The sequence below is a fragment of the Bos indicus x Bos taurus genome, chromosome 1, assembly GCF_003369695.1.
Source record: "Bos indicus x Bos taurus breed Angus x Brahman F1 hybrid chromosome 1, Bos_hybrid_MaternalHap_v2.0, whole genome shotgun sequence".
NCBI lineage: Eukaryota > Metazoa > Chordata > Mammalia > Artiodactyla > Bovidae > Bos > Bos indicus x Bos taurus.
Genome location: NC_040076.1, coordinates 22,334,780 through 22,352,734, shown reverse-complemented (window position 1 = coordinate 22,352,734; position 17,955 = coordinate 22,334,780). Strand labels below are relative to the sequence as shown.

The 17,955-nt window shown below is 38.4% G+C and overlaps 2 protein-coding genes across 2 annotated transcripts in view; both read right to left on the bottom strand.

Moving 5' to 3' along the window:
• The window catches only part of SAMSN1 (SAM domain, SH3 domain and nuclear localization signals 1), a 112,648-nt gene extending 111,391 nt beyond the window's left edge, over window positions 1-1,257 (bottom strand). The window contains exon 1 of the mRNA XM_027548097.1: window positions 1,237-1,257. The gene's annotated coding sequence lies outside the window, so the exon portion shown is untranslated. The remainder of the gene's footprint in view (window positions 1-1,236) is intronic.
• A 4,289-nt stretch (window positions 1,258-5,546) lies between these two features.
• LOC113897529 (putative uncharacterized protein ENSP00000383407) overlaps window positions 5,547-17,955 on the bottom strand; it is a 65,114-nt gene continuing 52,705 nt past the window's right edge. The window contains exons 8-10 of the mRNA XM_027550282.1: window positions 15,692-15,778; window positions 7,487-7,566; window positions 5,547-5,564 (exon numbers count right to left, since the gene is read on the bottom strand). Coding sequence (XP_027406083.1) covers window positions 5,547-5,564; window positions 7,487-7,566; window positions 15,692-15,778 — 185 coding nt within the window. The remainder of the gene's footprint in view (window positions 5,565-7,486; window positions 7,567-15,691; window positions 15,779-17,955) is intronic.

The window sequence follows — 17,955 nt, the reverse complement described above, 5'->3', positions numbered from 1 at the left end:
ACTATCCATTTTAAAAATTATACAATTCTTTTAAAAATTGAAATAATACTAAGAAATACACAAATAATTCCTATCAACCTTTTGAAATGATCAAGAAGTGAAAACTCCCTTAGGTATTTAGAATTAGAACTTGGCTAGATAAGATAGCTTGTTCATATTTTTTTTTAACTTTACAACATAATATTGGTTTTGCCATATATCAATATGAACCCACCACAGGTATACATGTGTTCCCCATCCTGAACCCTCCTCCTTCCTCCGTCCCCATACCATCCCTCTGTGTGGTCCCAGTGCATCAGCCCCAAGCATCCGTATCGTGCATCGAACCTGGACTGGCGACTCGTTTCATACATGATATTATACATGTTTCAATGCCATTCTCCCAAATCATCCCACCCTCTCCCTCTCCCATTTGTTACTACTAGTTATTTCCTTTTCTGTGAATAAACTAAAGTTAAAATGAGAGTCACTTAAGCTCTTTTCCTTGCTTTAAAAGGGACAATAGATAGATAGATAGACAGATCTAGAGACAGATAAAGTATAACTGGATACTGATACAATATCTAGTCTGATTTTAATTTACCAGTGACAAAGATGTGTATTTCATAACATTCCATGTTCTTTGAATACCAATTAAAGTCACTCTTTAAAGTCTTACATTTTTTAAAAAAAAGAGGTTATATTTTATTCTCACTTCAAAATAGAGTTCTATATACTATTTGCTAAAAGAGTTGTAATCTCACTCATGGGATACAGAAATCCTCCTTCACCTGTCCACTTATAGCTTCAAAATATTATTAGGGTAGCTCTGGTGCTTTTAAAATATGCCCACAAATTGTTTTTACTGCTCTCTTCAAGAGATGGGTCACAATGTTCCTCCCTTTAGTTTGAGTTGGATTTAATAATTTGCTCTCAACAAATAAAATAAGGTGGACATGATGGTGTATGACTTCTGAGAATCGATCTTAGAAGGCACTTCAGTTTCCTTCTTACTCTGTTTCTTGGATAACACTCTGGGGGAAGCCAAATTCCATGCTGCAGACACTCAAGCAGCCCCAAAGGCTAACCTGATGAGAGTCTGATTCCTCCAACCACCCCTGCCCCCAGCCCCTGCAAGGAGCTGAGGCCCCTGACTGCAGCCATGAGAGGGAGTTTGGAAGCAGTTTCTTCAGCGATAGGCAGACTTCAGGCGGCATTTTAATTGCAACTTCATGAGAGACCCTGAGATAGATTCACCCAGCTTGCTGCTGCTGCTGCTGCTAAGTCGCTTCAGTCATGTCCGGCTCTGTGCGACCCCATAGACAGCAGCCCACCAGGCTCTGCCATTCCTGGGATTCTCCAGGCAAGAATACTGGAGTGGGTTGCCATTTCCTTCTCCATTGCGTGAAAGTGAAAAGTGAAAGTGAAGTCGCTCGGTCGCGAGCACTCCCAAATGCCTAACTCACAGAAACTGTGATATAATAAAAGTTTGTTGTTTTAAGACCCTGATTTAGGGGTAGTTTGTTATGTAGCAACAGATAACTGGCCTTCTTTTCTGGCTCAGTGGGTAAAAAATCTGCCTGCAGTGCAGGAGACAGAGGACCTACAAATTTAAATCCCTGGTTTGGGAAGATCCCGTGAAGAAGGAAATGGAAAGTATTCTTGCTTGGAGAATCCCATGGACAGAGGAGCCTGGCAGGCTATAGTCCATAGGGTCCCAAAGAGTCAAACATAACTGAGCGACTAAGCATGCAAAGCATGGACAACAGATAACTAATACAATAGCTAATGGTATAGAGAAGAAAGTACTTAAAAATAAGAGCAATGTACAGCATTAGTAGATTATCTTTAAATGATCACATCGTACATAAAGACTATTTTTTAACTGACACTTTCAGGTACTATTTGAACAGTGTTATTTGGGCCTCTTTCCACCACCCCCGCCCCCACCTTATGATTTGTTCACAATTTTGCTTAGAACCAGAAAAAATTTGTCTGATGAAACCTAATAAGAGACCTGCCTCTGCTGCTTGTTAACGAGATCATAGCATAACCTTAAAGTTCTTCTCTACTCACCTGGTGCCATGACCTCAGTAAAACTCACCAAAAAGTAATTTTACCTTGATCTAATCTACATAACTTTCCCAGCAATGGTGTGCTGTATTGGATGCAGTTTTAATTGTATATGTAGCCAACGAACTGTATGCAGTCAATTGATTTTTTTGTTATTAATCTCATTTTCATTTTACAGACTAAATGACTAACTCAACTCTACTGCTGCTACTGCTAAGTCACTTCAGTTGTGTCCGACTCTGTGTGACCCCATAGACGGCAGCCCACCAGGCTCCCCCGTCCCTGAGATTCTCCAGGCAAGAACACTGGAGTGGGTTGCCATTTCCTTCTCCAATGCATGAAAGTGAAAAGTGAAAGTGAAGTCGCTCAGTCGTGTCCGACCCTCAGCGACCCCATGGATTGCAGCCTACCAGGCTCCTCCATCCATGGGGTTTTCCAGGCAGGAGTACTGGAGTGGGGTGCCATTGCCTTCTCGAACTCAACTCTAGGTGTTGCTTATACTGCTTGAGAATTGAAGGAGGCTAATCTAATTGTACAATCAGAGCTGAGTCTAGATGTCATCCAACTCTATGAGCACAGTTTGGTCTAATGTCTTAGGTCAATTAGGATTCAGCATTAACAGAAGTTAACAGTTTTAAAAACAAAGTATATCAGTTAGGAATATACTCAGCTTTGAGGAATAGAAAACCAAGAATAGTGGCTTAAACAAGTATGGGACTTACATTTCCACACAACAAGAAGTCCAGATATAGGTGGCCCAGTGTTGATGCTGTTACTCAAGAATGTCATTGATGAATAAAGTCCATGTATTTGCCTGCTTCATCATCGTTGACACATGCCTTCGCCCTTATAGTTGCAAGACAGTTGCTAGCTCACCAGAAATCAAGTCCCAGCTCCAGGGAGGGAGAAGGGCAAAGGACAAAGCTGTCTCCTCATGAAGCTTTGCTTTTATTTTTTTCAAAAAAGATACAGAAAAAAAAATGTAGGAATATCAAGAGAGGATGGGGAAGGGATAAATGGAGGTTGGGATTGACATATATATACTGATATGTATAAAGTAGATAACTGATGAGAACCTACTCTATTGCACAGTGTGGGGGGAGAAAGTTAGATCTGTTTGTAGGACATATACTAAGTTAACCTTAAAAATACATTCCAATATACAGTGAAAAGTGAAAGTGAAGTTGCTCAGTCATGTCCACCTCTTTGCGACCCCATGGACTGTAGCCTACCAGGCTCCTCCGTCCATGGGATTTTCCAGGCAAGAGTACTGGAGCAGGTTGCTATTTCCTTCTCTGGAGATCTTCCAGGGATTGAACCCGGGTCTCCTGCATTGTAGGGAGATGCTTTACCATCTGAGCTACCAGAGAAAGTCAGTAAGTGAAGATAAATACTATTTGATTCCACATATATAAGGTCCTTTGAACAGTCAAATTCATAGAGTCAGGAAATACAATGGTAGATGCCAGAGGTGGGGGTAGAGGGTGGGAGGGTGAGGAGGGGGAATGGGGACTTAGTGTTTAATGGGGACAGTTTCAGTTTAGGAATGAAAAAATTCAGGAGATGAATGATTGTGAGAGTTGCATAACAAAGTGAATGTGCTTAGTATCACCAGATTGTACAATTAAATATGGTTAAAATAGTTGTTTTATATAATGTGACTTTTATCTCAATAAAAAAGTACATTTAAAAATTTAAAAAGAAAGAAAGCCCTCCCTAGGCATTTCTGACTACATCTCATTGGCCAGAATTGCATTTCATGACCACCCCTAACTACAGAGAAAGCTGACAATTCAAATACTTATCTTTACAGTCTGCATAGAAGAGAACATCAAGAAAGAAATTGAAAGGATGTGGAGTGATCTAACCTTTAATTCTTTAATAACTGCCACAGAAGGGAACCTAGGGTTTCAAGGAAAATACATATATTTTGATGAAAATATATATATTTATTATAAGTCTATATAACACAAATAAATATATTTCTGTATTTTATATAAAGTATATTAATTTTAACATTAATTTTAAATTTAATATTTCTCCCTGAGGTTGCTCAGGGAGAAAATGTTCTGGTGCATTCCTTTGTGGGGGGTGCTTGACAGTGCTGAATATCACTAGCACCGAAAGTAATAAATGTTATCCTTCTTTTCTATCATGAATATGAATAATGCTCTGAAGGTTGAATGCAACCAAAGAATTTACGTGAGAAATGAGGCATGAAACATTTTTGAAAATATATTAGCCCAAAGTCTGTATTACTGCATATTTTATACCCTTTTCAATATGCTACAAAAGGTTTGAGCCATCAACTGAATGCTGCCAGAAAAGAACAAACAAGAACAAGGATACAAAAATAAATGTTGGGAGTCAAGTTACCCGGAGATGTTCTTTATGGTCATTATAATGATCAAAGGACCAGACAGTCGGTTTTGCTTCAAACTCCCCCCATTAGCACTTCTTCTGCAAGCCTGGTTCTCCAAAGAATTAATCCCAGGACAAGTCAACAAAAAGCTTCATGAAGTGAAGTCAGTTTGGGGAAAGCATTCCATAAACATCTTCCCTCCACTCCTGCCCCTTGGTTCCTTGTACTTTCTTTTTAATACGTCTGAGATCTTCTCATTTTGAGACCATGAAAGGAGCATGTCTGGTTGAGTGTTTTCTGACTGGAAATTCAGTTAATGTTTAAGTCTTTTATTCTGAATGTTTTTTATTGTACAAAATATATTTTGTAAGCATGAAGTACAGTAATGATAACTATAATATGTTTTACATCTTATGAACTTTATCCCATGTTAATGATACTCAGTAAAATGGCCAGTGGTATGAAAATATTTACCTTTTTAAGATAGTATTCAGTATTTTAATCTTTTCTACTCTTATATAGTTCTAAAAAGCTCTGTAATAAATGCATATCATTCCTATAATATGAAACAAATATCAACTTTGGTTTTCCAAAAGGTCTTGTCTTCCCAGGCCCGACCTGAGCCAAATTTGGGCTTAAAAAGTAAAAATGGATGAGACATCAAGGCCACAGACAAGTAGTCATCAATCATCTGATTCCCAGAGTCTCATGGTTCATGTCCTGAGCCTCCTCTGAAAATTCACATAAAAATACTGATTCCTGGACCCCGGACATGATAATTCACTTGGAATGGGATGTGGCTTAGAAATCTGCATTTTTAACAAATACCCTAAATGAGTCTGATATAGATGGTCCTCAGGCCACACCTGGAGAAACATTGCTCTCCTAAGTCATGTGCTCACGTGATGAGAAGTCACAGTCTGCAAAGTCCATTCCACCTACGGGTCAGTTTTCCCTTCACACCAGAGAATGTTTGCCTCTCTCCTTCATTTTTCAAAGAGTAAACTCATTCTACTTTTCCTCAGTCTCAAGGAGTTAATAGATTAATAATTTGCATAGTACTGCTTAATATTTAATAATACTCTATTACACTGAAGTATGCTGTCATACAGAAAATGTGTTTCTTAATTAACTAAGCTCCACTGAATGCCTGTTATGAATAAGAAGGGGGATATTAAAGATAGATAAGACCACTCCCCAACTCTCAAATGAAGATTTCTAGATTAGCTAGTTCCTGCCTGTCTGTTACTGGGTATGAATTTCCTCAACTAATCTTTAGTGATAAACTACATGGTACATTTGAATGGTTACCATTCTAGAAGGCCAATTAAATGTACAAGAAGTTTGGTGTTACAGGGCAAGGATTTATCTTTAACCCTTTCTTCTAAGGACATTCTACATCATTTTCTTATTTTTAAGAGATGGTTCTATTTTTTTTTTTTTTTTACTAAAATCCTAAAGAAGAATTTCTCTGGGCATAAAGCATGTCAGGGGAGCTCTTACTGTAAACCAGTTATTTTTTCCTGGCTATCAGATGTTTCACTAAGATACTATATCTGAGGTCTTATCTAAATTTGGGAGGATGAGACTGCATGTTTCAGAAATGATCTGCCAGCTGTGCTTGTGACAGTGTCATTAAGTTCCTGCAAAAAGCAAGAGGAGGAGGAAGGAAAAAAATAAAAGAAGAGAGGAAGGTCTATGGTAACAACTGAATTTTTAAAAACATCTCCGAAATGCCAGTCATGAAGCTAAGCGGTTTAATAAAATATCTCATGTAATCCTCATGACAGCCAGGAAATACAGGTTCTTTATAGACTGACTTTACAGATGATGAAAACTGAGGCAGAGAGAGATTAAGTAAATTGCCAAGGTCATGTTGCTACTGCTGCTACTGTCATTTAAGTTGTGGCCGACTCTGCGATTTCATGGACTATAGCCCACCAGGCTCCTCTGTCCATGGGATTCTCCAGGCAAGAACACTGGAGTGGATTGCCATTCTCTCCTCCAAGGGATCTTCCTGACCCAGGGATCAAACCCATATCTTTTATATCTCCTGCACTGGCAGGCAGATTGTTTACCACTGGTGCCACCATGTACCTACGAGGGCAAATTAAGATGCAAGCAGAGCTCTGTTTTTGGAGCTCTCAACCACACATGGCAGGAGAACCCATTGGTAGATGGACTTTGCAGTAAAGTGTAGTTGGGTAGAGCTGCCCTCTTGGGAGCACAGTTCCACGACTCAGGCAGCATCAGAGCAAACAGCAGAAACTGTACTTGATCAAAAGTTATGATCCACTGTCTAGGGGCTTCTGACAGCCTCAGAAGTCAGGCTGGCTTTAGAAATTCGAGTTCTCTTTCCTCACCAAATCAACCCCTCCTAATTCATATGCTACATATCCTCTGCCTATTGATCAATCCAGTGCATTGAGGAAGGTCAGTTCTAAATTTTCTAATAAAACTATCAGAATGGTTAAAGAGAGCTCTGTGGCTGTCAGAAAAATATCAAAAATCAGCATGATGCCTGAGTTGGCCCTATTGACTCAGACATGATTTTTTTTTTTACAGGGTGAATAATAATTATTTGACTGGTAATTAATGTTATATTATTGTTATTAGGAAGGCCCAAGGTTCAGACATTCTTAATTGCTTGAACTCCTGGGGCTAATTAGTGCAAGCTTTAAAGGGATATGTCAAAAATCACAGAATATGTTTTTATATCAAACATAGAACATGAGGAACATGCCCCTCACTGAAGGTTGCCAGACAGTTCTAAGCACTTAGCACAGGTCTTGTCAGAGAAAGTCCCAGTATATTAATTTACCAAGTTCAGAGTTCCTTATCAAAAGGCTGTGGAGCATAGTGTTTTGCATAATCAAAGTGGCTTATTAACTCATCATCATTTACTTTTTTCATTTATAGTCCAATTCACAGAGACATAGTCATATCAGTTACAAAACATCCTGCAGTATTTAAATACAAATAGCTACAAGACTAAGTATTGTAGACTATGTACACATCAATAACAAGATGATTTTCACAAAATGCTATATAAATGTTGATTATTTACATTACCTGATAAGAAATATGTTGTAGTTTTTTTCCTTGAAGAGTATGTGCATTATGACTCGAAAGAAAATCATCTTCATTTAGATCTATGAAAAGAGGTGTTATATGAAGATTACCAGAAATTACACAATTTAAGAAGTTTAAGTGCAATTGAATACTTATATTTTTCTTTAGTCTATTAAGGCATTATATTGACTAGATCATAAATATTTACTTTCCTAAAGATATGCTGTTCTTATAAGAAACAAGTCAAACTTAAATAGAAATTAAACAAAATATAAATGAAGAATGTCTCTGACCAGTTGTGTCCTTGAGCAAGTCATGAAATTTTTCTGGAATTCAGTTTCCCCCCATCCTATTTTATAAAACAGTAGCATCCAAGCTACTAAACCACTTCTGACTCCAAAATGCTATGATTTCATGGAACTATCACCTCACTTGTTTCTGTTAAACTCAGCTTTCCATCCCTGGCATTTTGAGCTTCATTAGCTTATGTCTTCGCAACATGAATTATTTATGCTAAAATTGTTCTCTGCCTGCTTTGGTAAAAGCTTTGGAATGTGTCATCCATTCGCTTGCAGCTAAATGAAACCTTTTCAAAAGACTAGAATTCCCTTTCAGGCCCTGAACAAGGGGTCCATTTATTTAAATTTGAAATACACCATGTGCTAAAAGAAGACAGGACTTCATGGATCACTTAATCCAAACCTGCTCGTTTACAGATGGGGATACTGAGACCCACAGAAGTCACCCGGCAATCAGTCCAGTGACTTCTTTTATCACTTTTACTCTGTATTACTTCCAGTCACTACTTCAATTTTCTACTGTTTTTCATTCTTGCATTCTTCAGGGGAGGAAGGGACAGGCAAGGCCTATCCTCTTTGCAGAAAACAGGAGCAAAATTTTCCCCAAATCCCCATTATAGCTATCGTTACAAGCTAAGGTAAATTCACAGCTCAGTCTCAGAGTTATTTACACCAATAAGTTAATGTTTTACATCCAAGTTACCACACCACAGGGTTCCAGAAAACACTGAAATTTTAAAATGAGCTGTTTTTGTGATCTGGCTCTTCGAAGCAAGATCTTCCATCACAGGGTCAGGAAGCTAGAAGCAGAGTCTTTACAGCCTTTAAAGTTTCTGTAGTTGGAAAAAAAAATGTTCTTTCCTCTATTCCTTTATTTCTTTTCATTGCTTTTCTTTTTCAGATCCCTTTAACCTGAATTTTGGAGAGCTCCCTCTATAATTTTTCTTCTGGGTGCAGGAAAAGAAAGTGAGGTGGACTCCTGTACTCTTGAATCTGGAAGCGTGTGGGTGAGAAATGTGCACACTGGATTTACCTCCCTTATATACAGTGTGAGGCAGTAAATGAGTGACTCAGACACTACTGTGGGGCGAGAACACTAAGCCCCACTGAACTCATGGAAGAGGCAGGGTTGCAGTGGGCTTGAAGAATGGAGGTAGTCTGGAAACACAGAAGAAAAGTACAAGTTACAGACACAACAGCAATGCTGTCAGCACTAACCTGTAGTGTGGAATAAGAGCAACAGGCTTAATTAAAAGTAGAAACTGAGACAGGTCACGTCAGAAGGCAATTATGGATACTGTACGGGAGGAGGTGAGGCTGGGTGGGTGAAGAAGGCCAAATGGTAATGGGCCTTGCGTGCTAGGCAGAGAAATGTGGACATAACCCCCTAGACCAATGTTGCAGATATAAATGCCTACGGAAGGCAAATAAGTACTTTAACTAAATGAAGTGAATTTTGACAAGGAGACACGTGGAGATCTCTGGTGAGGCGAAAGTCCACCATTGCTAATGGGCAGCCATTGTTCTGAGCTCTCTCAACCGAAATCACCTCAGATGTTGGACCCAGGATGGACGATTTGTCCCTCATGTTTTTCAAGAAAGTATAAACATATGAATTTTAAGGTGAAATTTCCTGATTTTGAAAATGTTGTCTGACCTAAACAAACTTTTTCTTTTTTTTGTATCAACATTTTCTTTTTTTTTTAATTTTATTTTATTTTTAAACTTTACATAATTGTATTAGTTTTGCCAAATATCAAAATGAATCCACCACAGGTATGCATGTGTTCCGCATCCTGAACCCTCCTCCCTCCTCCCTCCCCATACCATCCCTCTGGGTCATCCCAGTGCACTAGCCCCAAGCATCCAGTATTTATTTGTAAAGCTAGCCATGTGTAGCCTCAGCTTAAAAATTAGGAGAATTTGAGGGTTTTGAACTAAGAAAGGGACACCGGGACAATGGCATTTTATGAAGGGCAGCTATTTGTTTTGTAATCTTATACATTTTATGTATTTGTTATCTCCTGTATGTTGCATCTGTGCATGCTAAGTCGCTTCAGTCATGTCTGACTCTTTGGGACCCTATGGACTGCAGGCCGCCAGGCTCCTCTGTTCTTGGGATTTTCCTGGCTAGAATACGGGAATGGGTTGCCATGCCCTTCTCCAGGGGATCTTCCTGCCCCAGGGAAGGAAATGACATCTCTTTTGTCTCCTGCAGTGGCAGGTGTATTCTTTACCACTAGTGCCACCTAGGAAGCCCTAACTCCCAACTGTTACCCTACCAAAAAAAAAAAAATTATAAAGATAAGAGCAATTTGGTCCTAACTATCAACAAAGGCAATAACTGAATAAGGTAATATGCAAGTTACAGTTTCCAAAGACAGCCACAACAATATGTTGTTCTGCAGTGTGACCTTGGCATGCCTCCACCAAGAAACATAATTTAATTCTCCTATTAACTTGAACTGGCCATAATGATCTGTTTGTCAGAGGAGAATGCAGCCAAAGTTGTATTTTGTCAGAGGAGAATGCAGACCTCCAAGTCTGGGTCAGAAGAAGCTGGCAGCTTCTACCTGGATCTTCTGTGATGCTCACTCTCCAGACACTTCCTTGTGTGATATGTGAAGCTCCCTCTGATGTCTCTCCCTCCTGAGACCCAGCCTTTAGCCTGGGAGAAGCTCGAGCTACATGGAGAGGCCACATATTGGTTCTCAGGTGATAGTCCCAGCTGAGCCCAACCTGCAGTTATCCCAAACAGGCACCCAACACGTAAGTGAAGGAACCTCTAGATGATTACGGCCATCAGACATGTAAGTCCTCCTCAAGTAGCCATGTATGGATGTGAGAGATGGAACAAAAAGAAGGCTGAGCACTGAAAAATTGATGTCTTCCAATTGCAGTGCTGGAGAAGACTCTTAAGAATCCGTTGGACAGCAAGGAGATCAAACCAGTCAATTCTAAAGGAAATCAACCCTGAATATTCACTGGAAGGAATGGCGCTGAAACGCCAATCCTTTGACCTCCTAATGAGAAGAGCCAACTCATCAGAAAGACCCTGATGCTGGGAAGGATCGAGGGCAGGAGAAGAAGGAGGTGACAGAGGATGAGATGGTTGGATGGCGTCATCAACTCAATGGACATGAGTTTGAGCAAACTCTGGGAGATGGTGAAGGACAGGGAAGCCTAGCATGCTGCAGTCCATGGGGTCACCAAGAGTCAGACATGACTGAGGGACTGAACAACAGCAGCGACAGTCATTTAAGTCTTCCTAAAAGAAGCCTCAGATGTCGGGAAGTGCTGCTGCTGCTACTGCTGCGTCACTTCAGTCGTGTCGGACTCTGTGCGACCCCATAGACGGCAGCCCACCAGGCTTCCCGTCCCTAGGATTCTCCAGGCAAGAACACTGGAGTGGGTTGCCATTTCCTTCTCTAATGCATGAAAGTGAAAAGTGAAAGTGAAGTCGCTCAGTCGTGTCCAACTCTTCGCAACCCCATGGACTGCAGCCTACCAGGCTCCTCCGTCCATGGGATTTTCTAGGCAAAAGTACTGGAGTGGGGTGCCATTGCCTTCTCCATGAAGTGCTAATTTGACTGAATCCCTGACTTGCAAAATCTATGAGTCTAATGAAATTTTGCTTTATGTCATTAAGGTTTGGGTTGGTTGGTTTGTAGCAGTAGATTATCTGCACATGCATGGACTACATCAGCAGGTCACAAATGGCAGTGTACTTAAGAATGTATCTTTCAGCATAAACATTCACATTCCAACTGCCCTTCAAATGCAGATGCAGAAAAAAAAGGGATTTGGTTAAAAAAGCAATATCTCTACTCAGCTTTGGAGAAGGCAATGGCACCCCACTCCAATACTCTTGCCTGGAAAATCCCATGGATGGAGGAGCCTAGTAGGCTATAGTCCATGGGGTCGCTAAGAGTCAGACACGACTGAGCGACTTCCCTTTCACTTTTTACTTTCATGCATTGGAGAAGGAAATGGCAACCCACTCCAGTGTTCTTGCCTGGACAATCCCAGGGATGGGGGAGCCTGGTGGGCTTCCGTCTATGGGGTCGCACAGAGTCGGACACGACTGAAGCGACTTAGTAGTAGCAGCTACTCAGCTTCTAGGTGATTCTAACGGAAATTAGATTTCTGACCATAGGTAACTCTGAAGAATGGAAGGGGTTTCAAGATTCTTTTGTACAAAACACTAAATCTTAGAATGTTCACACTGAATTCAGATAGACGTCCTTAAAATTAAAAGAGACTGATTTGGCAGGAAACCTTTCCTCTGGAAGTTTATTCATACATAGCACACAGACAGAGATTCAGGTGTGAAATCAGGCTTCTTTCCATCATTCCTCACATAGTCCAGTCTAATCTGAGTTAAATCACATGCTCTTGGGAAATAATATCTCAATCAAATTGTGGTTCCTGAAAATTACATAGAATGGTAAATACACTTGTGACTATATACATTTACTATCTTAAAAATGAGGGTAACATGCCAATAAAGAAGAAGACTTAATAAGATCCAGAGAAGTTCAGCCAAAATATTTATATGCTTGCTCAGAAGAGGCTGGCCAAATAATGATACTGACTACAATTCAGGAAAGAATATTTCAAGCAAATGGCAATTCCACTGTTAAACTGGAAGGTCCTAATGTCTCTACCAATGGGATTTTTATAATGAATCTCATCAAAATCATATGTAAAAAGGATTCATTTAAAAAATAATTTTGCAGTAGTATGAGTGGAGTTAATTCTCCTTGCATTACTAACCGTATTTCCTGAATGTATCCAGCTTCTTACAAACTGTACAAAAATATACCATTTTTTAAAACATATTTTCTGTTTCATTCATGGTATAGTCTACCACATCACACTGTTTGAAAAAAATCTCTAAATCTGCAAATATGTTTTGTTTCTTTTATCTTTTTTTAAAAATTTGGCTTTGTTTTTGTTCTTTGTACTTTCGGGTACACAATAATGAAAGCCCTCTTCTTAAAAAATGTCTTTACTTAAATCATAATTTGATCTTGGGTAAATTCCAATGCATAGATTTCAAAAAGTCAATTCTTTTCAGGCTTTTTCCCCCATAAAATTAAGGCCAAAATATATTTAAATTTTTAAAAAATCAATCTTAATTTACTAAAATGAATATTACTAATATTCTGCCTGTTTAGAGTGCTGAAAATAAAAAAAAATTACAGATTAATTTCCCTTAATTAATTGGCAAGTTATGCCAATCTTTCAGTTGTAACGTCCTGAGCATTCAGTTTAACCCACATGTATTTTACAGATGTTGTCTCAGTAGCACGTATGCATATTGAGATAAAAGTATTCCTAGAAGAAGGAAATGGATCACATCAACGGAAAATGCTTCCAGCTCTTAACTTATTGTGATAAATTTTTGTCTTAACCAACATAACACAGTCATATTTTTGGGTTATGTGAATATCTTTATGGATTAAAATACCAGGCACAAATCCTTAGCTTAATATTAATATAACCAGTGGAAGTGTATTTTGTCAGGACTCCAGAGGACTAAATTTTTGCTGTTAATATAACTTGTGTCATGTGGAAACATCATTTTGTAATTGAAATTGAGAGAAATGGAACTTTTTTGGTTCTTGGAGTTTATAATATATTATTTATGTTAATGTCACTCTTACAATTTCCCTACATATTTTCTTCTGTTTTATTGAAAGATGATTTTTACAATTTCATCTTTAGTGTTCAATAAAATCATGGGCTGTGGATATTGGCAATGATGTACCTACCTGTCTTCATCTCAGTAAACCTCACAGACTGCCTATCCTCAGGCCCAATAAACCACTCTTAAGTAATTATTCAATTAACAGCAAAAAATAGTGTTTAAAATGAGAAAGAAATATTATAGGTTGATATGTAGGGCACTAATTGCTTAGAAATATTCTGAGCCTTCCAAAGGAAGCTACTACACCCATAAAATTCAAGTCCACACTTGTGGCTCATCCTTCCCTACTAAATTTCTCCCTTCAATTTACAATGGCACCAACAGCGTTGGTCTCAGGCCTAGCATTAATCCGTAGGCGATGTCCTATGACTCAGCTGGTACTGCTGAAATGTCAACTGAACTTCTTAGGCACATTCGTGAATGCGTGTGTGCATGCGTGCGTGCACAAACAGATTGAACACAGGAGCACTTAAGAATCTGAGAAATATCGAAGTGGAAAAGTCTGTAAAAGCATTCCTTTTTGTTTTCTAACAAAAAGATCACTAATCAGAAAACACCTCACCTTTGGCCAAGATTTTTTCTGCTTTGTCAATATAACTGTAATAGAATTACTTACCTATGACTGCTAATTTTATTTTTTAACTTTACAATATTGTATTGGTTTTGCCATGTATCAACATGAATATGCCTCAGGTATACATGTGTTTCCCATCCTGAACACTCCTCCCTCCTCCCTCCCCATACCATCCCTCTGGGTGGTCCCAGTGCACCAGCCCCAAGCATCCAGTATCCTGCATCGAACCTGGACTGGCAACTCATTTCATATTTGATATTATGCATGTTTCAATGCCATTCTCCCAAATCATCCCACCCTCTCCCTCCCCCATAGAGTCCAAAAGACTGTTCTATAAATTTAAAACAAACACCACAACATTTTACAGAAAGGAAGTTTAAGAAAATAGAACATTTGAAGAAGTTTATGGAAAAATTTATAACAAAAATATTCTATAATATAGTTATAATTTCTTTATTCATAGGTTGATGTGGAATAATCTAAAAGTAACGTGCTTATTACAGAGATGGATGAATGAATGGATGGGTGGATGAAAGTTTAATTAACTAACCTAGGTGTGAATGAATATCACTAACATTCATGAGGTAAAGACAGAATTTAATCAAACACAATATAAGTAAAACATTGCCTATCTTATAATTTTTAAAAAATGTCTAAAATAATCCCCAAATGTTTCACTTGTTTATTTATTTATAATGGAGAAATCTGTAAGTATTGAAATTAAGCTCAAAACTATTCAGTAGAACATTATTCAATCTTGGATAAAATTGAAACAGTTCAAAGGAAAATGATTATTTTCATAAATGATTACTTTGTAAATCTATGAGCTCCTTCACAGCACTCAAAAGGCAAAATTTGAACAATCATACTATGTAACTCCTAACTATAAAAATATTTGTCCCCAAATATTAAAATATCTTTTAAAATTAAATTTAAAATTCAAATTAAATTTAAAAATACAAATAGTTAAATAATCAATAACTAATATGAGCAATTATTTATTGTTCCAGTAACACTGAAGGAAAATACCAAGGATATTAATTTTTTATGTTATTGTCCATCTTTGTGAACTCTTAAGACTTTCTGTTTTATTCATAACCTTTCCAAAGTTAAGTAATTTTAATTATGAAATCATTTATTATTAATAAAGCTTTTTACACCTGGCTGCTAATTTGCTCTTCTTAAGACTTTTTTTAAATAAAATGACATAGTTTTGCATTAATAGTCAAGGGTATTTCTCTTAAATATTTAAAGAAAATCTAAAAATCACAAAGGTTAATATATTAATGTTATTTTTATAAGGTTTTTCTATGTGCTGAGTTTTAATATATTTTTGCATTATTTTAGACATTAAAGGATTTCAAATTTTTTGTAACTGATTCTTTGCTTCAACAGGGAACTTAATTAAATTCTACTTTCCTTCTGCATGTCTGTCCACTTACACACACAAGTATACATTCTATTAATAATATACAAATTCTATTCTTTTAGTTTTTCCTTCTTAAGTAGACTATAATGCAATGCTTATTTTAATGAAGAAAGATGTAAATTTTTCTTACTTGCCCTTTATACTACTTTGGGAAAATGCAAAGTCAGCGGGAACTAAATTTAGCAATTACCTTTCAGCTGACAGAATCTTCTGATGTGGGAGTCATTCTCAGATTTGCTGGGTTCCTGCCAAATTGTGTCATTCACAGTTTTTCCCTCTAAAGTAAAGCAGAAGATTGGTTAGAAGTCACAGTAACATCTGTCCAGTAAGTGTAGGAAATTCGATATCAAAACAAATTAGCACACAGGGGTAGCATGGTAAGTAATATGTTGAGAAAGCATTGTGGTCCATTCTGGAGAGTTCTGGTCCCTCATGAATACAACCAACGTCCTGTGGGCTCCCGCTCTTTTTTTTCCCTATGAACTAAATAAGGACCTACACGTAGATGGTAGAAGGTTGCTACTGAAATACTCTTGAAAACTTTTGATTACATTATTCTTGGAGTATTTTTCTTGAATTAATAACCATTTATTTTTTATATATCAAAGTAGCTCCATCCTCCACATTCTTCATTTCTTTTTAACAAAATGGTTAAGGAAGTGTATCGAGAGAACATTGAGCTATTTCAAGAAAGTCTAAGACCCTTGACTGGGAGAACAATCAATTTCTTCTAAGTGTTAGCTTTGTTCTCCCAACACCTGGAGCAGGGTCTAAACATGCTGTAAAGAACTGAACTGCACCAGAATGAAGAACTGGAAGCCCTTCTAGTGAATGTCGCTCAGTCGTGTCTGACTCTTTGCGACCCCATGGACTCCGCAGTCCATGGAATTCTCCAGCCAGAATGCTGGAGTGGGTAGCCATTCCCTTCTCCATGGGATTTTCCCAACCCAGGGATTGAACCCAGATTTTCTGCATTGCAGGAGGATTCTTTACCATCTGAGCCACCAGGGAAGCCTAACAATACTAGAGTGGGTAGCCTAACCTTTCTTCATGGGATCTTCCCAACCCAGGAGTCCAACTGAGGTTTCCTGCATTGCAGGCAGATTCTTTACCAGCTGAGCTACCAGGGAAGCCTGGAAGCCCTTCTAACCTGCTTACAAAGACTAATCATCCCACATGTTGTACCACATCATTGATAAAGCAAAGTTTAAATAATGCAACCAAAGTATTACACAAACTCAGCAGGCTGGGCTGGTTTTTATTAGAGTGTAATTGCTATACAATGTTGTGCTTGTTTCTGCTGTACGATGAAGTGAATCAGCTATATGTATACACATATTCTGTCCCTCTTGGACCGCCCTACTGCCCCACCCACATCCCACCCATCTAAGCTCTCTGCATTCTACAGCAGTTTCCCACTAGGTATCTATTTTACATGTGGCAGTATATACAGATAGGTCAATGCTACTCTCCCAATTCTTCCCACTCTCTCCATCCACAAGTGTCCACAAGTCAGTTCTCTTGCTGTGCTGTTTTTAAAGTCACTATTTCCTTTGATATTTGACTACAGAGAAGGCAGGTGATCATCAAAAACTATGTTATAGAGTCTTGTGAGCACAAACTGAAAACACTATGAAAATGGCATATATAAATGGAAAACAGAAGTTGGCTTGCTTCCTTTCATTTCAGGCCATACACTATTCAAATCAGGGCTGACATTCAAAATACTTAGCAGCTACTGCTCACAGGGCCTTGACAAATGAGACAGAACTCAGCTCCTGTGGATATTACCACTGGTGGAAGATCAGACCCTATTAAAATGCAGATGTCCTTAGTAGGTGCATCCATAGATGATCACCACTTTGGTCTGAGCGCTTTTCATACCCTATCCAGGAAACTGGCTTTCAAAAGAGGAAGACTGGGGTTTGAGTATCCAACTCCTAAGCCCTGCTGGGAAGAAAGTGTGCCCACCACTCTGAAAAACTCCATAAAAAATGAATTATTGAGTGAATAATCCAGTTGTCTTGTCACTACAAATGCTTTATAACTAGTGACCCCCTATCATCTAAATGGCAAAGAGAAGCATCATCTATTAACTTTCTAAAAATAATTAGATTTTTACTTCAGAATCTGCCTGCAATGCAGGAGTCCCAGGAGACTCAGGTTCAATCCCTGGGTTGGGAAGATCACCTGGATGAGGGCCTGGCAACCCACTGCAATATTCTTGACTGGAGAATCCCATGGACAGAGGAGCCTGGCGGGCTACAGTCCATAGGGTCACAAAGAATTGGACAAGCCTGAAGCGACTTAGCATGCACTAGAATTAAAATACACATCAAACCAATTGCTTCTGTTATTACTATGTATACTATAGCCACAAAAACTGAAGAAAATCGCTGGTACTTGAGATGCTATGATAAGTCTTTTATAATTCAACCATTGTTTATTTCATTC